The following is a 22,529-nucleotide window of genomic DNA, read 5'->3' on the forward strand; positions in this document are numbered from 1 at the left end:
GGATATGAGGATATCCATTTCTTTAGAATATTCTTAAACTTCATAACTTCAAAATTAATTTTCACTAATTCAAATGGTATCCCACAATTTCAGAAACGAGTTGATGTGCTTTTCTAGAACTCTGCTGAAGATGGTCTGCTGGGCACTTGATCTTCTTCCCTTATACACCACCTGTTCTTTGCTTTCAGGCATCTCTATTTCTCTCTACTGCCTGTCAGCACGGCTTCTGGTCTTGGACCAACAGTGGTTATCCTTTGCAATATAAGGAGAAACAACCAAGCTTCATTACTTTGCTAGTAGTTGTTCTTGTTCTTGTATTTGCTCTTTCCCTGACCTCATGTTTTCACATTACAGAAATGACAGCTACCCCAGGTCCACTCAAGTGCAGGGAGTTTGTGAGCTTAGTGGATTCTCAGCTGTGCCCATGGGGCCAGGCAGGACCTGGCTTCTGCTCAGGTGACCTTCCAGACCTACCAGAGATTTTTAAACACCTTGCTGAGTTGAGGAGAGAGCAATGGCCTTGAGGTCCTGCATGGACTTGAATCTTGGCTCTGCGCTGAGTGAGCTGGGGAGGTTTCTTAGCCTATCTGAGCCTGAGCTTCCTCCGCTGGATGACAGGGAGAACAGTACTGAACTTGGAGGGTTTCTCTGGAATAGCTTCTCTCCTCTGCGTTTTTAGAGAACTGGGGCTTTCTGGAGTTAATTCTAATGCCAACTACCACTGCCCAACTTCTTTCTATATGGTAGATGCTGGGCTCTGGGTTGAGAGTTTTCTTCTTTGTTCCGCATGGCAGCCCTATGGGGTCCGCATGCCTTTGTGCAGAGGCAGAAAAGGAGGCTCTGGGGACTAAATAACATGCCCAAGGACATGCAGGAAGTGGTGGTGCTGGGATTGGAACCCAGGACTATTTGCTTTCTGTGATTTAGGCTTTGACTACTGTACATTTAGTCTCTGGGATAATTTGGTCTCCGTTAAGTAGAATCTATCCCAGGAGCTCATTAACCACCTGTGACTCTGCTCCTGCCTTCATTCAGCCAACACCTGTTTGTTGAATGCCTCTTTCGTGCCAGTCCCTGATTTAGGAGCTGGGGTACAGCTATGTAGTGCTGACGGGCTTACCTCCTCCAGACTGGCTGTGGGAGAGCCTAGGACTTAATCCTGAGAACTCCATCCTCCTCAGCATCCAGGGGGGCCTGTGCAGACACTGGCTGCCTGGTGGAGGTGAGCTCTACTCGGGGGGGTCCACACTGCAGCACAGGAATGTATTGTCAGCGGTGGCTTGTAGGCCTCCCGTGGCTTCATCCTGTCATACTGGGTATGTGGTGTGACACATCTGTCCCACCCTTGGGTGGGGCCTTATTTGTGCTGCACCTCACGCTGCTCAGAGCTGCATTAATTAGAGGCTACTGGAGAATTTGAGTGAGGCTCATGTAAAAAGGGAGGCTCCTGGCTGAACCATAGATCTCAAATGCGTAAAGGCCGTTAAGGTGAGAGATTCATCCTCCTTGTTCTGGGTTGGCTGGGAATAAACACTGCGAGTCATTACAAGAGGCGGTGCAGCGCCCATCACCTTGGCCCTACTCTGGTATTTCCCATGGCCCCGACCCCCAGTATCTTCTGGAAGGACTGCTCATGTAGTTCTTGATTGTCTTGAGTTACTGGAGTTCTAGAAACAAATCCAGTTTCCCCAGAGGCAGTCGTACCCTCTGGCCTCCTCTGGAGGCTCCCGCAGATAATTCAGGTCTGTGTGGGAACAGAGCCCTTGTAACAGCCTACAGCTCCCAGGCAGTTGCCCAGGGAAGGCCACCTCTGGGCACAGGTCAACCCTAGAGGGCACCCAGCTGTCAGAGCTGCAGGGCAGCCGAGCCTTCAGGCCAGGAACCAAGATTTCCCATCGCTCAGATTCCGGTGAGCACTTCTGCACCCACCTCTGTGGACCCAGCTCCCTGTCTTCGGGGGCAGTGTATGTCCTTTGCTCCCAAGCCTGGAGGAGGTTTGTTACTTCTGAAAGACTCAGCCCAGTGTGGCCTTGGCCATGGGCACGGCCTGTAAAATGCAGATGGCCAGTCCCAGCTCCCAGAGATCTCACTCTCGGTGTATAGAGAGTGGGGTCCAGAATCGGTGTTTTTGTAAGTTCTTCAGATGAGCCTGGTTCACGTGGTCCGTGCGCCACATTTAGAGAGGTCCTTACATGTTATATGTTGTACACAGGCGCGCACACACACACACACACACACACACACACACACACACCTGCATCTGCATCTCTCTTTCTCTCTGACCCACCCCCATACATTCTCCCACTCCCAGCCTCCTACTCACTCACCTGTCCCAGGGGACTCCCTCCCCCATATGCCTACAATGCCTGAGAAGCACATGACACATTTTAGATATCGGACACATGCCAGCTGGTTGAATGACCCCTCTGCTATGATTCTGGGTTAACTTCTCCTTGGAGTGGAGCCACATATTCTCCACTTGGACCCTTCAGTGTCCTGGACAGTGGTAGCAGGCTTGTCCCTTCCCTTTCCCCAGTTCACCTCCTACCCACACGGAACCTACTCTCTTGAGTCAAAGTTCCAATTTTAGAAGAAAAACCAGAGCCTGAGCCCTGCCAGGTAGGTGGCCTGGAATAAGAAACTGAGGGTGGAGTGTGATGCAAAGCGTGGGTGTGGACCCGGGTTTCAGGACGGCGGGGAGGCGGACAGGGACTGTGGAAGGAGTGTCAGGTCCTCACTCCCAAAGAGCTGAGCTTGCTTGAACAGCTATGGAACCAGACCTGCAGGTTCCTGTGTCTTCCTTGACCACTGAGCTTGGAATAAAGAGTGGCTTGAGGGTGACTCTGTGGTTCTCTCCTGAGGATTTTGTTGGGTTTACTTTTCACTTAGCCTTGAGGAGATTCCAGCAGAGGTTCTGGTACATGCCAAGCTGCCACGGGAACTTTAGTGGTGCTGATACCGCTGAGTTAATTGACACCCTTAATCAGGAAGGAGGTGGAATATAAAACTTTGGGAGGGAATAGCCAGATTTGTCGGAGGAAAGAATATACCAGGCGCCGCCATTTATGTGTTGTGGGACTTTGCTTAGTTATTCAATCTTTGTAAGACTCTGGTTCGTCCCTGTAAGAAATGACAATCATGGCAGTTACATTTCATAGGTCTGTTGTGAGGATTAAAGGTGTTAACGGATGTGAATGTTGAGTTCTGTTCCTACTACCATTATTATTAACTGAAATTTATCAGTAGACTACTATCTATTCTGTAAATATTTACTTATTAACAGATATTTTAAGCATCTATTATGTATCAGATAGGGTTATGGTAGGGTTTAGTTAGCTAGTTATCTTAGTTAGTTTGTTTATTTATAGCACAGATCAAGAGGCTCAAAACTTGCTTTCAAATATTTCATAGTGTAGAAAGAAGATAAAATATCAGTGTTACAATTCAGTAAAACATTGAGGTAATGTTAGGATGCATGGAGGGACATATAAAAGAAGGAGTAACAGAGTCTGTCTGGAAGAGTCTTGGTAGGCCTTATGGAGGAGATAACTTTGATTTGAGGCTTACAAGATGGGAGTAGTATTTCAAGTTTAACAGTTAAGCACATGTATGGGCTGAAACAAAAGGATTTATTGGCTGATCTAACATGAAAGGTTAATAGCTTCATCAGATCAGGCTTGATCCAGCAGCTCAAATGATATTATCAAGGACTTAGGTTCCCTTAGTATTTCTACTGGCTTGTGCCATGTTGGCTGCATCCTCGGTTCCACTTTGTCTTCCTTCAGCAACTTCAGGAACTCCCTTCAAGATAGCAAAACAGCTGTAGCCATTCTATAACTCATCTCTTTATTCTATATTATTAAAAGAACTGGGTTTGTTATGATGTTTCCTGAGGGGGGAAGAGGTCCTCTTTCCCAGAAGCCCTAGCAAGACTCATGTTGAATTTCATTGGCTCCAGTTAGGTAACATGTTTTTTTCCCTTAACCAATCACTGTGCCATAGGGGTGGGATGGATGATTGGCTTAGGCCAAATAGAGCCTCTACTCCTTAAACTAAGAGGATGGGTCAATGCATGGTCCATGCCACCTGAACCACATGGCTCATTATGGGGAGAACTGCTTCCCCAAAGGGACATTGTTCCCAGGGGGAGAGGGCATGGATTCTGGGAAGCATGGAGAATCTAGCTCTCCACCATACCAGTAATTTGGGTGAGGAAAAAGCAGGGGGCAAGTGAGAACAGAGTATGTTTGAAGAACAACTCTTAGCTGAGAATCTCTAGACCAGCACTGTTCACTAGAAGTTTGTGCAATGATGGAGGTGTTCTATAATCTACTCTTTGCAGTATGGTAGCCACTGTCCACCTGTGACTGTTGAGTGCTTGAAATGTGGCTAGCATGACTGAAGAACTGAATTATTAATACTAATTGTACTTAATTTTTATTTTTTAAATTTAAGTAATCCTGCATAGCTAATGGCTATAGCGGTAATTGGAAAAGCACAGGTCTAGATCCAGACAGGGTTCTGAAAGAGGACTGAGAGAAAGAGGGAGAGAGAGAAATTAAGCCAGAATGCCCTGGTTATGTGTCATTTTGGGAGAGAATTGAAAAAAGTCACTGAAATCATTTTCTCGGTTCTGTGGTTCATATGAACAATACAGAAAGTAGAACCCAAGTGAAGAGCTAGTGACAGGAAATGAGGATAGAGACCTAGAGACTTAGGCTGGGGCCAGGTTGAAAACCCTTGTGCTTTGCCACTTACTTCAGATTCTACCCTGTAGGCAATAGGGAGTCACTGAGGATTTGGAGGAATGACATGATCATATTTGTGTGTGAGGAAGGCAGCCTGGCCCCTTGTGGAAGATGGACTTGTGTGACTAGAGGCAGGGAGACCAGTCAGGAGGCAGACGCAATAGAGCTCATGAGAAAGGATGAGAATTTGAACTTGGGAAGGAGTGGTAGCCATGCATGGAAGGGTGAGATACGGACATTAGGGGCAGAGTAATGGAGTGGGTCTGCATGTGGTGTGGGGAGGAATATAGCAGGATATAGTGGGTTGGCTTGGACAGCCGAATGGATGATCGTGCCCTCTTTGAGATGTGGCGTTCCAAAAGGAGGGGGCAGGTCTGAGTGGTTTCTTGATAAACACTCTTTAGGGCAGATGGTATTTAGTCTACCTGTAGGAAGATGTCTGATAGGTTCTTAATCTCTTCTCTCAAGGAGTTTACAATCATCTACCTATGGAAATTAGATCTACATAAATGAAGTCATGAGAAAAATAATTCCACGTGCATAAAGACTGTAAGGCTTAAATGCTGCGCGTGCTTTATGAGTGGTGTCCTGGGTACTTTTTCTGCGTAACAAACCATGCCAAAATTTAGCAGTGCAAAAGGAAAACATTTTATTATGTTCATGATTCTCTGTGTTGAGGGTTTTGACTGGGCTCTGTGTATACCATGTCTGAAACCTCAGCTGGAAAGATTCAGAGCCGAGGCTGACTGAACAGCTGGGGCTGCAGGGCATCTGAAGCTATCTTCCCTCGTAGCTCGTGACTGATGCTCACTCTTCACTGGGTCCTCAATTAGGCTGTGAGCTGAAACACTATGGCCCCTGCATGTGGTCTTACCTACTGTGGTCCGGTTTGGGCATCCTCACACATGGCACTGGCACCTTGAGAGCAACCATCCTAAGAGTGCACAGCTAACCATGGAGGTCACTTGGCACTACTTCCCCTATAAACTGTTGGTCAATATAATAGCAAAGATATGCTTTCAAAGGGAGGGACATGAACTCCATCTGTCACTCAATAGGAGGAGTATCAAGGTCAAATCGTAAGATAAGCATGTGGGATGGGAGATACTGGGAAATAAGTTGGCCATAAATGGAGAGATGAGTTTGGAACTGGGGTAAGGAGCGATGACTCTCTGCTGGGGATGGGGCTTGAGCTGGTGCTTGAAGGGTGGGTCGGTGGATGCTGGCAGGGAGAAAAGGACACATGCATGTTGTTGGGGACAGAGGGGAGGATTTGTGTTTCTTTTGGGCTATCTAGTCAATCTCGTTAATGCTGAGGACAACTAAATAGGCTAAGGAAGAAATCCTACAATGGGATACAGCAATTTAAAGCAAATGGCTTCCTCCTAGGTATCCACCCAACACATTCAACATCAAGTTTAAAGTTCTTTGTGCCCACCCACGTTGATCAGCCTTGTTAAAATGGAAAGCCATTTCTCTTTATTTTTCCCATGGTTTTCTGCTTTATTCTGGAGTGAGAGGAGCTACCACACCATGCAATTGTGAGTCACAAAATTTTTGAGTTAGTGCAGTAAGTGCGCTAGAAATCACGTTAAATAAAATACTTGCTTACTTGCCTTTTCCCCCTTCCATTAGATTGAGAGTCTCTGGAGAAAAAAAAAACGATGTGTAACCTTTTCCAGCTTCTGGAGCAGAAACAGATACATAGTAGATGCTCAGCACAAGATTATTTGGATGAATAACCTTCATTCAAGGTTAAGTGAAAGCAGTGCTGAACACCTGGGCGCTTTGATGCCGTGTTTCTGCTCCTGATTTTGCACTCCTTCTCTTTGTCTCACAATCCAACCAGCTCCTCTGTGCTCCTTATTCCTCTAGCACAAGAATCTGATCTGTCCCTAATTTCTGTTTCTGTATCTGACGGTCCCTGTCCCAGAACTGAAGCTTTAATTTCCAAGCACACCTTGTCTGTGGGAGGGAGATTGTTTAGACCAGGGTCAACAGGCGAGGAGGCTGCAGGCTCCCTTTCCTCTTTTCCTTGGCAAGTCTCCCTGACCTGACTCTTTTGCTGAAGCTAAGATATGTGAGGAACTTATTTTTTATGGAGATATTTTGTGAAAGATAAATTTCTCAGGACCATGGCCATGGATTCTTAGCCAAAGGAAGGACAAGTAGATATGATCAAATGTGTGCTAGTGAATCAATACAAATAAATTATGTGTTCTTTGTTATTATGTCCTAGGCTACACGAGAGAGGGCTCTTAAATCACCCGCCATCAGCCACTGGAGGTTCTCCTTTCCAAGGAGTTAATGTGGAGACAAAGTCCAGGCTTATGTTATTTTAAGCAATCCAGATAACTTTCTAGTGGGGATATTGGTTTGGCTGCTAGAGGAGTGCTAGCAACTGCAAAAGACCAGAGGGGAGCAATTCTTCTCTGGGTCTGGCGTGGCCCTGAACATACCCTACATATTTTCTACCTCTAATGTCTGGGGTTTATGAGCACTCTCTTGCTTGAGTGGATGATCCTTTTACTCTATGATTCAGAACTCTGGGTTTTCATCAAGTGCTTGTCCATGAGCTTGAGCTTGAGACTAAAATTGACACCCCCTCCCCACTTCCCACCTCATGCATGGGATGGCCCTTCATCTGTTTGGTATTGGGATGCGGCTGCCATGGTCAAATTCTCTGGGCAACCCACAGGTGAGATCCAAGCAAGCAGTGTGCTAATAAAGAGGCTCAAGAGGTAACCGGAAATGTGAATGAGGCCAGGAAATGTTAATTGAGGGAAGAAGCTTCTCAGAAGTTCAGGCAGTTGGGCAGGAGGTAACAAACAGACCCTTCAGTCCCCTAGGCAAACGGGCAAGAACAAGATGGAGCAGAAGGAGTAATTTGGCCATGAGCATGTTTCCAACAACGGGAGGATGCAGAGATGCAGGGAAATAACTTGAAAACCCGTTCAACCAAGCTGGGGCATGAAATGAGGGTTAGACTGTGGGAACATATGAGATGGTCCTCCTGCGAGCGTTGGAGCTGGATTTCAGGCCCAAGCCTTCAAATGAAAATGAAGCATATTAACTTCCTTGGAAACCTCAGAGGCATCTTTGACTCCATGCTTTTCTGTTATACACTATTTGCAATTTTTAGCAACAGTTTTCGTAGGGCTCCCCCCGCCCCTTTCTTTCTTTCCTTCTCTACGGCCATTGTCTTAGTTCAGATCTCTTATCTCTTATATTGGGACTGTTGTAATATCCTTCTCACCAGACTCCCTGTTTTTCATCTTCACTGATTCACCCTTCATACCCCTGACAGTTTTGTTTCCAAAATGCAGGTGCCAACTGATTATTCACCTGCTCAAGCACAGTAGACATTTCTATGCTATTTACTGAGTAGAGTTGAAACTCTTTAACTTGATGTGCTAGGCAGAATAGTGTCCTCCCAAAAGATGTCCATGTCCTAATCCCTGGAACCTGTGAATATGTTAGATTACGTAGAAAAGGGGAGATAAGATAGTAGATGGAAATAAGGTTGTAATCAGTTGAGTGTAAGATAAAGTGATTATCCTGGGTTATCTGGCTGGGTCCAGTGTAATCAGAAGAATCCTTAAATGGGAAAGAGGGAGGAAGAAGAGTCAGAGTGATGCAGTGTGAGACTCAACCAATCATTGCTGGCTTTGAAGATGGAAGGGGACCAGGAGCCAAGGAATGCATGCAGCCTCTAGAAGCTGGAAAAGGCAAGAAACAGATCCTCCCCTAGAGCCTCCAGGAGGAATGTAGGAATACAGCCCTGCTGACACCTAGATTTTAGCCATTGAAACCCATTTTGGACTTCTGATCTCCAAAGCTGTAAGATAATACATTTGTGTTGTTTTAAGCCACTTTATTTGTAGTAATCTGTTACATCAGCAATAGAAACTTACATACTTAGTAGTTAAAATCATCATTGTCTTACCCCAGCCTGGGTCTCCATCTCCTTCTCCATGTACCTGAAGCTCTAACCTCTGCAGACCCCAGCCCCCGCCCCCCGACCCAGGCCTGGAACATGACAGTCAATTGCAACCTAATTGTGTCTTCTCATGCTGCATCCTTAGCCTGAAAAGGTCGTTGCCTTCTTCACCTACTAAAAATAAGACAGTTCAAATAGTACCTCTTATAAAAATTTTCCTGGAGAGTAATCCTCTACTTCATCCCTGTTAGGGAATCACTCATTTCTATCATATGTCAACCTTGCTGGATTACTGTGGGTTACTGTGAGATTCCCATGAGACAATAGGTGAAATGACTTACAACCTGGTGTAAGTCAGAGCGATTCCAGCTTTCACCGAAGGTGGTCGTATAAATGTGTATCTCTCTGGTTGCACTGAAAGTGTCAGGAACATTGTGTCCTTCATCCCTCCATCCTCCACAGCATTGAGCGTGGTGCATCGACCATAAGAGACACTGTGTAGTAATTTGTAGCGTTGAACAGGAGACAGGTTGTGAGAAATGCCAGGTCACGGGATTAGATGATAGGTCGTTCACTCCACCCCAGTATACAGGGAATCTGGGGCATGCTGGGTACTGTCCCAGGTGCTGAAGATATAGTAGTGAAAAATAGGACAGACCATTGTGTGGCCCTGAGGCATCTTACACTCTAGTCAAATCCCTGCTCTTGGTCTCTTGCACTGGGAGCTAGTTCCAATCTGGGGAGATCTGCTTATCCCTCGAAAGTCCACTTGGTTCAGCAGCTACAGTGGTTTGGCCGAGAGCTCTTCCAGCTCCTGAGACCTAAGAGGGGATGATGCCGCTTGACAGGAGTGGCGGAAGGGAGGGGAGTATGCGTGCCTACAGGCAGGTCCAGTGGAGACAGACCCTGAAATGAAAGGTGACAAGTGGGTAGGATCGCACACCAGGCAAAATGGGCTTGATGAGCCTGTGATCTTCCCATTGCTGAGGCTGTCAATGCACGTCCACACAAAGCAAGCACCAGCGCTCAGGGAGTGCTCCAGGCTTTCATCTCTACATCAGTGAGAGGCCTTGTGAGGTTGCTCTTTATTTTCTGAGCTGCAAGGTGTCATCACTGAAGAAGTGACGTGCTCCCTCTTGGGACATGGCATTTTCCTACTTGGGGTGGGGGGGGCAAATGACCTGGTTTGCTCAGAGACAAACCAGGATGGCAGGGACCTACTATATGACGAGGCCTGAGAATGTGCCTGGCACGTAATCCTAATCCTCACAACAATCCAGTGAAGGGAATGATACTGGTTTCATTTTCCAGATAAGGACACTGAGGCTCCACTTGCCTCAGGTTACACAGAGAGTAAGTGGCAGAGACTGGACTCCACACCAAGACTGTCTGGGTTAGAGCTTTTGATCTATTACCAAGGTAACAGATAGCTTGTATTTTCCTCTGTGTTGATGAGTATCTCTGGAAGCTTCACACTAGTGGCTTTGGAGCCATGGGTTCATCTTTTATCTGCTCACACCTGTTTCTGCCCTTGGCCTCCTCATGAGGGTGGTGCTGGTGGTGGTTGGATGGAAGGAATGATGGACATATGGGAGGGTATGAGCTCAGACTCCTAGTTAATGGTATACTTTGAGCTAATTAACTCTGGTTCTGGAGAGCTCTCATCGTGTAGTACAGACACTGGCAGGGAATTCTGGGCTAATTTGCCCCCCCCACCCTTACTGGGCTGCATGCTACCTAAATCATTTCCAAGAGATGGCTGTCTCTTTCATTTTCAGAGTCCCTTAGGGAATGAGAGTGAATGGATTTTTAATTCATTTTTAATGGCTCGTTACACAAAACCAGAACAACCTCCCCCTATTCAACAGCCATTTTTCACAAGCTCCTTGTTTCAACAACACTGCATTTTCATTTCCTTGGGCTGCCACTTGCCTTGTTCAGCTACCACACTCTGCAAAGTACTTTCTTAACAATGGCCCCATTTTAAATAGAGCTGACTAATACCTGTTAAATTCTGTATCTCTTATCCCTTCCTTGGATCATGGGGGAAGAGACATGCCCGTGTTTGGGTTCTGACTCCTACCTCCCCTAGCTGCATGGCCTGGACGGTTTGCTCATCTGGACAACGTGGGTAATGATATCTACCCTTCACTGTGGTTATGCCCATTACCTATGTAATGCACATAGAGCACCAAGCACAGTGCTGGGCACTTTGTAGGATTAGCCTCCCCACCTCTGCCCTTTCTATGTTTGTTTTTCTTTTGTCTAAATTACTTAATCAAGTCGTGCTTTTGTCTGTAGGTGTAATGCTTTCTTTAATCTACATCCCATCAGGTATAGGTATATATCTTTGTCCTCTCTAGACGTCCCTAGAGAATACCAACTCTTGAAAACTTAATGCAGTCATACAAGAAGGTTGCTTTCACCATCTTCCCTCCCCTGCCCTTGTGTTCCCTTTATCTTACCCTCTTGTGGACATTCTTGAAGTTCTTTCATACCCATTTTGAATTCTTTCTTCCTAATTTACCTAAAAAAAAGATACCCTTGAAAAACTGTATAAGATATTCCAGAAAGAAGAGGGCTGGGAATTTCCATTCCCCACCCATCTCTTATGACATTACTTATGCCTCTCATCCTTTATGAGGACATCTTGATCACCCCAGCCCAGACTCATCTGCTCCTCCTTTGAATGCCTGTGGCAACACTTGCAGTTCATTGAATGTGTCATATCTCTGTTAGTTAATAGGCATCATGTTAATGAAGACTGTGATAATACTCTTGTATAATAATGAGAAAAACGAGGTCTGTCCTGAAGGAGCACATCCCCTAATGGTGGAGATGCATATGCAAATAGAAAATTATAGTATAATCTAGTGAGTAGCATACTTGGAAGTATGTGCAACAAGGTAGGGGAGCATGGATTACGGGGGATCCATTCTGTCTTGGAGGACAGGTAAGACACCAGAGTGTTGATGGTATTTGAGCTGGGCCTTAAAGAATGAGATCCTCAGGTGGAGAGTGGGAGAAGGGCTTTCAGAGGAGAGAGAAGAGCTTGTGTGAAAGTGTGGGAGCGTGGAACAAGGAGAAACATGGGTATTCTGGTGTGGCTAGAATTTAGATGTTATTTTGGGAAGGTGGCTCTAGAAGAGGGTTAAAATGGCAACTGGGGCCAGGTTGAGAAAGACCTTTTATGCTATGCTGAGGAATTTGATTTTAAAGGCAGACTGAAGCCACTAGAGATAGTTTGGCAGTAGGCAACAAGATTCAGTCTCTGCTTTAGAAAGGTCATTCTGGTGTAAGGATGCAAGAGGGGTGAACGTCAGAAATTAAGTCAACTAGTTATTTTGAAGGCCTCTGCAGTCATCTAGTAGCTAAATCCAATGGTCCATTCTTCATCTTTCTTGTCCATGAACTGCCAGCGGCATTTCACACAGCCAATCACTCCTTCCTCCTTGAAACCCATACTTGTTTTGGCTTCCAGAACACATGCTCTCCTGAATTTCCTCTAATCTCACAGATCATTCTGTGTCAGTGAGGGTCCCTGACTCTAGGTATTTCTCAAGAAAAGACGTTGACTGCAGGAATTGATTTACAAGAGTGCCGGCAAGGCTGGAGGAACAAGAAGGAGAAAATAGAGTTGCTCAAATTTGGTAACTGCAGAAACTGTTACCCTCCTGCCCAGGAGGAGGAAGAGCAGTACAAGAGGCCAAGGGTCTCTGCCACCCAGATTCCTGGGGCTGTGCCAAGCTGCATGAACCCTTCATGTTACTGAGACCCAGCACCGCTGCTGTTGGTACCACCGGCTCTGTTGCTGCTGTTGTCTTGTCACCCAAAAACAAAGTGTGAGGAGAGGAGCTTTTCCCTTGTCCACATGTCCCCCGAGTGACCCCACCCCCACTGGCAGAATTGGAAGCCAGATGACAGGAGAGTCTTAGAAATATACTTCTCAGGGTCCTGGTTACCTATGGTACTTCGGCAGGAAAGTGGGCCGAGAGTAAACAGACAGCACAGTCCACCCTTTTAACTACTCTGAGTGTCCATTTCCATCCCCTATTCATAAGTAGCCTCCTCTCTTCCTGTTGGTTCAGTGGTAGCAGGTGAAGCTCAAAATAGCTGGGTATTTGTTTCAGCTTCCAGTTCAATGGAACAAGTGTTTTTTCTCCTTAGGAACCAAGATTTATCAACAGAGCCAAAAGTTGTGTGAATGTGAAGAAAATACTCTCTGATGGCTTATTGCGAGGAATAATGAGAGGAACACTCCCACTTTTGCCCCTTGATTCCCGGGCCTTTGTATTTTGGCCATTTTTTAGTCGAATCCGCATTCCTAGAAGACAACACTACAACCCCATGCAGTGCTGGCTTCTAGCTAGTTGTGTCATTGAATCTTCGAAAGTCCAATCAATCATTGTATCAGGTCGTCTGCTTCTGGCACATGCAGTTTGTGGAAAGACCAGTGAATTCCATGGACATGCCCATGACAACACTTCATTTGCTGTGAAATGAGTTTCTTTGTTAGAAGCAATCGTGTGGGATATCATGAAAAGATTTTGATCCTAGCATATTTACCGCAGGCAAGGAAAGCAAGTCCAAGGAGAACAAATTGCTGCCTCTATGTGATGGGAGGGGGACAGTGCCGTCAACTTGCCACCAGGTGCCATGTTGAGGCTCAGCACTGGTTTCTGAGGTTGGCAGGTTGGGAACTGCAGTGACGATGCCCGTGTCAGCCTTGGCGAGGGGAAGTCCATGGCAAACATAGGCAAAGCCTCCATCTCTGCCACAGCAGCCACTGTACACAGGAGCCCACAGAGCAAACGGGGATCTGGGGAGAAAGGCTTACCGGCCTCAACAGAAGGCCATCGTGTTCATCTGCTTATTGAGAGACTCCTCCGTAGGAAGTACCATTTGGTGAGTGTTCACACAGGACACACACATTCACTGTGCCAGTTCTGAGAGGTTGAAGCTCATACTGGTTTCCCTCCTCGTTCCCCGATCTCTCAGTGCTGAAACGCCCCAGCTTTCGATCCTCATCTCTCTACTCTATCCACAATCCATCTCCTGGTGACCTAACCTAGTCTCATGTCTTTAAATACCAACTAATCACTGACAACTCCCAAATTGATATTTTTTAGCCTAGACTCTCTGCCCTGAACTCCAGACTCATTTATCCAGCTGTTTGACTTCTCCACTTGAATTCTCTTAGGCATCTCAAACTTAATGTCCAAAGCTAAACTTCTCAGCTTTCCTCCCAACCTCCTTCTCCTACAGTTTCCATCTCATAAAATGGCAGCTCTATGCTTCTAATTACTTAGTCCCAAACTCTGAGGGTCATTTTGGACTATTCTCTTTCCTTCATGCCCCATATCCAGTTTGTCAGCAAATCTTCTTGACTCTGCCTTCAAAATATCTTCAGATCATGTTTCTTTTCCTGTCCACGGCTGTTGCTCTGGTCTACCCCATACCATGTTTCATCTGGATGATTACAACAGGATGCTAATTCACTTTTGTCTCCTTGATGCCTCTCTCAGCACAGTAACCAGAAGCACCCTGGTGCTTAAGTCCTCTAGTAAAAGTCTATAAGGACTTAAGTCCTCTAGTAAAATCCTCCAGTAGCTTCTCATCTCACTCAGTAAGAGCCAGGGTCCTTACAGACCTTCACAAGTCCCAGCAAGATCTAAGCCTCCCCGAATTTCCTGGACCTCATCTCCTACTACTCTCCCTGTCTCTCAGCTCCATCCTCATTGGCCTCCTTGCTGTTTCTTGAATATGTCAGGCACATTCCTGCCTCAGGATCTTTGCATTTGCCTTTTCCTCTGTCTGTAATGTTTATTACCCAGATAGCCACATGGCTTCATCCCTTACCTCATTCAGGGTTTTGCTTGAGTGTCAGTTTTTCATGGAGAACTTGCCTGGGCTCCCTTTATACTGCTTCAGCCTGCATAGCCCTGGACCACACCTGCATATGAGCACTTGCTCTAAGTGCTAATATGTCCATCATCTGACCCACCATCGTCTGACTACTATGTCACTTACCTACTTATGTGTTTGTTTATCTCCCTTGCCAGAATATAAACTCTATGAGGGCAGGGAAGCTGGTTTGTTGTTTTCACTGCTGAATCCATAGCACTTGGCCACGAGGAAGCATTCCATACATATTTGCTTAGTGAATGAATGAAAAAATTATGAGGACCGGAAATTGGATGATCCAGTGGACTGCGACACATTTCAGAGGACTTGATGTTTGTCTTGCTAAGTGTGGGATGAGGGTGGACTCAGGGGTCATGCTGAGGTTCTATCTTGAACCACAGAGTTGATGATCTGCCCTTTAAAAAAAATAGGGAAAGGGATAACCGTTTTGTGAAATTGCGTGCAATGGAACAAGATGACAAAGTTGATATTTCTTGTCCTATTCCTTGTGCTGTTCCTTGTCCTCTCAGCTAGATTGTAAACTCATGGTGGGCAGGGAGCACCATTTATGTTATTCTGAACTTGGCATATACCTAGCACAGTTCTGGATGCCCGGTTGGTGCCCAGACATTGTTAGACTGGGGATCAGTTGGGCTGTGGACAGTAGATATTCAGTTTCTGTTCCCTGGGGGGAGTGCCTCATGAAGTGGGAGGAGGGCTCCAGAATTCAGACTCTGCTGAGACCGAAAAATGCACTTTTGTGTACACTCCCCGAGGAGTATGTTTTAGCACCCTTACTGTGTTACCACTGTCAATCACTGTCGGTAAAGAAGGCCACCGTCCATATTCCAATTGGCTGGAAACAAAGAACTATTAGGTAGGGGCAGGAAGGAGGTGGTGAGAGGTGAGGGGGACCTGGAGGGGACATGCACAGAACCCCAAGGATTTAAAGGTACCAAGGTTTCAGGAAGGTTTAATGAACTAAAGTAATTTTCCTTCAGAGTAAAATTTTACAGGCACTAAAGGTCCTCACTTCACTGAATGTGCTCACGGGCGAGAGCGTCCCAGTGATTTATGAATTTTCAGATTATGGGTTATCCTTTCAGAGGACAGGAATCCCCCGGGGCTTTCTGCTTTGCTTCTAAAGCTGAAGCTGAGTGCAGGAGCCCAGTGAATATACCGGGTCTGATTTGCAGCCTGCTGTGTTGCAGCTGGGCTCTAGAATGGGTGGGTATTTTTTCAGAAGGAGCTTAGCAACGCTAGGATCTGAATCCCCCTCACCCCATCAAATAAGGATGACTTGGAACCCTTGTCTCCTGAAGGATAATTATCATACTAATCACTCACATTTGCATAGTACAGCTTCTAAAGCAGGTCAGCTTTCCTTATTTGATTCAAATCAAAAATCCTGTGAGGCTGGCAGGGGAAGGAGAATCATTATCCCCATTTTAGGAAACTGGAACAGATACTGAAAATGTAAGTAAGTTGCTCAGGCTCCCCCAGTAGCATATGGTGAGACTGGGTTGTGAGTGCAGCCCTCTAGTTGCAAGTGCTCCGCTCTTTCCACGCTGCCAGGCGAGCCCCATCCAGGAGGCAGACGGCTGGACCCAATGGGTCCTGTTTTCATGAAATGTAAAATCTTCCTAGTAAGAAGATTCTTCCCTAAAGCAGATTACACATTAAGGGAAAGTATACATTTCATGAAGACAGGAGCCATTTCTCTTTTGATCACTTTACCACCGAGGATCCTATGCTGTGTTTGGCATAAGGCGGAAATAGAGGAATGAACAGGAGAGGGGATGTGACAAAGACATTAGTTAGTGGCATTGTGTGTGTCTAAAGATCAGGCAGTTAGCTGAGGGCTGGCCTGAGCATCTGGGGGCAGCAGAAGACATTAGATGCCTGGGGACAAGAAGACTGGAGGTGGATGGTCAGCAAGGGGAGCACCAATGGATTTTGTAAGAGGCCAGCCGTGTCCCTTATTGTCACCTAATTATATGAGTCCCTTATTACAATATAGTCCCTTAATATATATATATATAATACATATAATATGTGTGTGTGTATATATATATATATATATATGAACACACAGTAAGCCTTTTGTTATAATATAGTCATCTAATATACAATATGTTGATATTATGTATGTAATATATATTAATATTATATGTTACATGTTTATACATAGTCAGTCTCTTGTTATAATATAGTCCCTCATTATCACCCTCTTCACTCTTATAAAACTTTTTGTCAATCCATAGTTGACTACAGGCTGGGCTTCCTCTGTCCTTCCTGCACGATTCCATTGTCCTTTGTGCCTTCTTTATCACCTTGGCACAGCCTGACTGTGCGTCCAAGTGGTTGGTGTCCCCATGACACTACACTCAACACATGACTGTTCTAGCCCCTAATGGCCCATCCTGCTCTACCTCTGTGCTGTTTCTTGTAACTGAAATGGCACCCTTCTGCCCTGCTTTTTTTCTCTCTATTTTTGTCCAACTAAAATCTGAAGGAAAGAAAGAAAGGCAGGGAGGGAGGGAGGGATAAAGAGAGAGGCCAGACAGGCAAGGGAGTAAGCTCCATTTCTCTATCTCCAAATTCTTCGTACTTCAAGTTTTGGCTCATATAATCTTTCCTTCATGAACACTTTGCTGACCACATTTTCTGGACTTAATTGCTTCCTCCTTTCAACTCTTATCTCACATTATCTGTACCTCTCAGATATACTTATCATCTCATCCCTTCTTTTACTCTCATTCATTTATAATTCATTCAGTGGACCTTGTATAGCACCTGCCATGTGTCGGGTGTTGTGCTAGGCATTGGGGATGCAGAGTTCAATGAGACCTGATGTTTTTTTTTTTTTTTTTTTTTTTTTTTTGGTGGTACGCGGGCCTCACACTGTTGTGGCCTCTCCCGTTGCGGAGGACAGGCTCCGGACGCGCAGGCTCAGCGGCCATGGCTCACGGGCCCAGCCGCTCCGCGGCATGTGGGATCCTCCCAAACCGGGGCGCGAACCCGGTTCCCCTGCATCAGCAGGCGGACGCGCAACCACTGCGCCACCAGGGAAGCCTGAGACCTAATTTTTGACCTCAAAGAGGTCACAGTCTAACAGACAAGACAGACGTATGGAGAAGTCACATTAATCCAGTTTGATAAAAGCTATAAGAGATGTATGAACAAATGCTCTTCCAGAGAATATGTCTGATGCCAATTTACGGTTATATGTGCCTATACATAGGAGCTTTTATATATGTGGCTTTACTACTCTGTGTGTGCGCCTGTATGTGTATAGCTTATATTAAGAGAGAAATGCTATTTACTCATGAATAATTCCAATTTATTTTCATTTCTCCTGCTGTCTAAAATCCCCCTAGGATTTGTAGCCTGTTGGTCAAAATGAAACTTTTTGACAAAGCTTATTTGACAAACCTGGATCTCCCAACAGTTTGTCTAGTTATTTCCTCATTACACATCTCTGTTGCCTATTTCTTTCTCCAAGAACAAAGAAAACAAAAGTTACCTTCACCCCTGGGCCTTGAGCTCTGGATCTTTCCCTGATTCCCAGAGTTTAGCAGGTGTCTTTCTAATTCACATAAGAGGAGCTCAGTAAATATTTGTGGAATTCATGATTGAGTGATAAACTCCTTGAGAGCAAGGATGTGCCCTCCTCTCAGTTTGCCTGCTCATTGCCTTGCACACGAAAAGCTCACATAAACATTTGCTGAATGGAGGAGCATTGCATTAGAGCGGAACAAGCATGGTGGAGTCTCATAGCCCTGGGTGGGAATGCTGGCTCTGTCTCTTGCTAGTTGTGTGCTTTGGGGAGCAAATTGCTTAACACTTAGGACTCACTTTCCTCATCTGTAAAATGCAGATGCTATATTACATCTGCTCAGTCTCAAAAGCGTGTTGTGAGGATTGAGAAGCACCCAGTGTAGTATTTAGCACATAGTAAGGGTTCAATTAATGTTTGGTCCCTGCTTTTCCTTCTTTGAATTTGACTGCCAGCTCTCATCTGGGGGTATCTGCTGGAGAGGAGTCAAGTCAGGCTTTGCTATGGCTCCCAGGGTAGCTCCTCCATCCTTCCTGCATGCCTCATCTATCCAGTGGTGATTCTTTGGTCACACTCACATCTTCTCATTCTGATCTGAGTCCTTCCCAGGCAGACCGGGGCTTGTCAGCGGGTTTACTGCATCTGCTTTCAGTTTTCTGCCCTGGTAATCCCTTCTTTCTGGTGGCCTTTGGAAGGCTCTGAATGGTGAGAGAAGCCAGAGGTTGACAGGCTTTCTTTCAATCTTGGTTTTCTTTGCTAGGCACAGAATATCTTAAGGCTAAAGGTTACATTATCATGCCTTCATAACTTTATTATTGTCCTTCTATGCTGGCTTCAGGGGAAAGGTAACTTCCAGCCCCGATTCGCAGTGTTTGGACCTTTCCTCTGGGGAATGTTGGGGTGATTTTGCGGAGACATCTTCCTTATGCATCTCCTATGGCCTGCTTTCTTTGTAAAGTCCACTCAGTTTAAAGGCAAAGATGCTTTTAGAGATCAGGATTCCACCATAGTGGAAGGGTGGTGTCACTGCCGCATGGCGTTGGGAGAGGAGTCATGGTGTGATGGAGTCTTTCTCAAAGCGTGGTCCTCTAATAGCCACAGGAAGGTTTCTGGACTCTCCGCACCGCAGGATCCACCAAGTCAAACTTGCTGGGAATGGGACCAGGAAATCTGCATTTAGCAGGCTCCCCAGTGACTGTTAGTCTCCAACTCTGCTCATGGAATGGGAAGAACTGTGCCCTGGGCACTTGGTCAAGGCCACACATTGTTGGGACTTGAACTTGAGTCCTTTCCTCTCTCTGTGTCTCAGTTTCCTCATCTGTAAAATGAAGGTAACAGACTAGGTTAACACCATCCCCTTCTGAAGACTATGCTTTACTGCTGAAACACCATTATCTTTCATTGACTCAAAAATGATGATTTGATTTGAGAAGATGGAAGGAAGGAGAGTGATCCAAGCCCTGGGTAAGGAGACACAGACACATGAGAAGGGCTCTGCATTTTTGAGGGGTTTTCCAGACCCAGTTGTTTGTTAAACAATCAGTTAAGTGACCTCTAACCCCCAACATCTCTCGCTTCTTTCTTTGTGGCCTTTGCACGTTTTTGAGATTGTTTGATGTCCCTGAAGGCTTGATGTTGGGAGACAGTGAAGTAGTCTTACTTGCTCCTGCAGATTCTAGATGGGTGTTCAGATCTGTTGCAAGAAGAGCATAGCTTTGAGTTTCTTGGTCTAGATTTTGGGATGGTCTGCACATAGGCACCCATGTTTTTACATAGGGACTGTGACAGAATGACTTTGTCAATGAAAGAAGTAAAATGAAGAGAAGTCTGGCGTGTAGGTATGTGTATGTGTATGTGTTTGTATTAATTTAACACATAGGAATTATCGGCACGTTGCTAACTGTTTGGTTGGAGAAGGTTTGCATAAGGCTTGTCTTCGTTAGCCCCTGAATTTAACAAATGAGGAAACTCGCTATTAACGGGAGAGGCATGGACCACTGAGTGGCCATGGAGAACAATGTTTTGCAGAGGATACACGCTCCTTGCAGTTGTGCTATGCTAATGGGACAAATAGCTTGTTGCCTTGGTACCTATTCTCCTGTTCTACAAATAGCCACGTCACTGATGTTCTTCTTGGCTTGGCTGTTTCTTGCCAACCTACTACTCCATCACAGGACACGGTCTGAGAGAAAACATAAGAACCCTCCAGTCACGGCCCTGCAGAGGAATTGAATGTTGCAAGTCGACTTTTCCAGGGATTCTCTTTGACCCATAATGGATCATATCCCGGCCTCTAAGTTTTTCTTAGTTTACATAAAAGAGGTGGAAATGGTACTGACTGACCGCACGGGGTGCTGGATGCGAATAAATCTCAAAGTGAGTGTTTTGTCATCGGTTAAATGCCAGAAAAACATTCAATATAATGGCTGATTAGTTTTCTTTCATCTTAAATGGATGCCTAGAATGGAAAAGTCCCACCTTGGGAGCAGAAATTCATTATCTCGGAAAGAGTTTAATGGGTGCTGTGCAAATGAACTGGAGGAAGTTAAATTGTGGAAGGCGAAGGAGCTGAGAAAAGTGAAATGAGTTGTGCATGAAATTTAGATAAACACAATTACGTGTAACTGGATTATCATGCGTGCAGGCAGACACTGTATATTAGGCACCTGTGTTTTGATTAAAATCGATTCAGGTGCATGTGCTTAGCATCCTGATAGATATGGGGTTGTGCCTAAGCCACTGTCTGGGCGCACGAGGCGTAGGCAGGAAAACGTCTGAGGTCCAGGTTCCCAGCTGGAGAAGTTAAAAGGGCCTAGGACCCGCCTGGCCAACGGAAGATCATTTCAGAAAACCGCTAACCCTATTACAGGCTGTCCAGCTCTTTGACACATACAGCTTCCTTCTGGGTTTCTTAGTTTCAACTGGAGTCACACAAGTGGTCCTGGAGTCCAGTGGAGTCTAATGACCTGCTTACTCCATGGGTGGGACATGGTAGAAGGCAGATGGCATCAGAGAGTGTTGGGGACTGGGCTTGCCTGTCATTCAAGTTTTTATGGCTGTGAGGCCCTGTGATGGGAACACAGAATCTCTCTGAACCTCTCTGTAGACACAGAATCAGGCCCAGTTCTTTCTTAGCCTCTTAGGTCTACATCTGTAAGTCAAAGTCATCTCCAGATCAAAGGCAAGCCCATCCTCTGATCTCTGGGTGGCCATACGTGTGAACAGAGCCAGCTGGCCTGTGCCCGACCTTGAAGGAGGACAGATGTGGAGAAACAACTGTCTGTACCCAGTTAATTCCTGTTGACATGTTTTATTTCAAATGCAAAGCATTGTTGGGATTAAAATAAATGCTACCAGTTATGGGGGAGCATTAAATTAATAATTATTTTCCCCTTGCTTGATCCTATAATACCCCTCAACTCCACAGATAAATTCTAAGCCCTCCAACTGGGTGATTTGAGACGAACTATATATTGTTACACAGACTAAAGTCGGCTTCCTTTTTTTCCCCCTCCCCTTTTGTTCTTCTCCTCTGCCCTCCTCCTTACCCCCCTCTCAGGTTATACTTATCCTGACGAAGCTGTATGACTTCAACCTGGGAAGCGTGACAGAGAGCTCACTTTGGAGGTAAGTGGGTTAGAGATTCTTACCAGGCTACTCGGGTTCGGCTCACGTGAGGAATGCCAGCTAAGCAGTTGGAGAGCCTGTTTTGAAAGGAGCAGAAGATGGTCCTCCTCCTGGATGCCCTCTTTAATGCCCTGGGTGGCACTGATGGCCTCCATCTGCAGATTCCTTAGCACTCTGCTGATCTCCCGTGGGGTCTGTCACATATTCTCCCTGGCAGTGTGGTTGCTTCTGCGTTCCTGCAGTGTCTCCTTTGACTGGATAAACACACATGTGGGTAGAGAGATCAGAGCATGCCTGGGAAAAGTGGAGGCCGTGGATAAGGGAGCGTGCTGCAGGAGGGATGCTGGCCTTGGCATGAGTCTCGGCCCAAGGACTGTTTCTTGTCCTTTGTGCCTGTGAGATGCTGTGATTCTTGAGAAGCCCATGATTCTGGGAATAGACACATGTGGGAATCAGGCCCATGTGATGACATGTGTGGTCCCAAGCCTTTGTGGGCTTCTTCATCCATAAAATAATATTAAAAAATATATTTTACAACTGTACTGGTGTAAAGACAAATATATTAATATTGTATATTTGTTTTCAGCCTAAAATATTCATTTTTTTGTTTGTGGCTTTAAAAGAAATGACAGGGCTTCCCTGGTGGCGCAGTGGTTGAGAGTCCGCCTGCTGTTGCAGGGGACACGGGTTCGTGACCCGGTCCGGGAGGATCCCACGTGCCGCGGAGCGGCTGGGCCCGTGAGCCATGGCC

General features: G+C 45.8%; 1 protein-coding gene across 1 annotated transcript in view; it reads left to right on the forward strand.

The window, feature by feature from the left end:
• Positions 1-22,529, forward strand: part of SORCS3 (sortilin related VPS10 domain containing receptor 3) — a 620,228-nt gene that overhangs the window by 169,878 nt on the left and 427,821 nt on the right. The window contains exon 2 of the mRNA XM_024121368.1: positions 21,711-21,778. Within this exon, the coding sequence (XP_023977136.1) occupies positions 21,711-21,778 (68 nt within the window). The remainder of the gene's footprint in view (positions 1-21,710; positions 21,779-22,529) is intronic.

Source organism: Physeter macrocephalus, chromosome 20, assembly GCF_002837175.3.
Source record: "Physeter macrocephalus isolate SW-GA chromosome 20, ASM283717v5, whole genome shotgun sequence".
NCBI lineage: Eukaryota > Metazoa > Chordata > Mammalia > Artiodactyla > Physeteridae > Physeter > Physeter macrocephalus.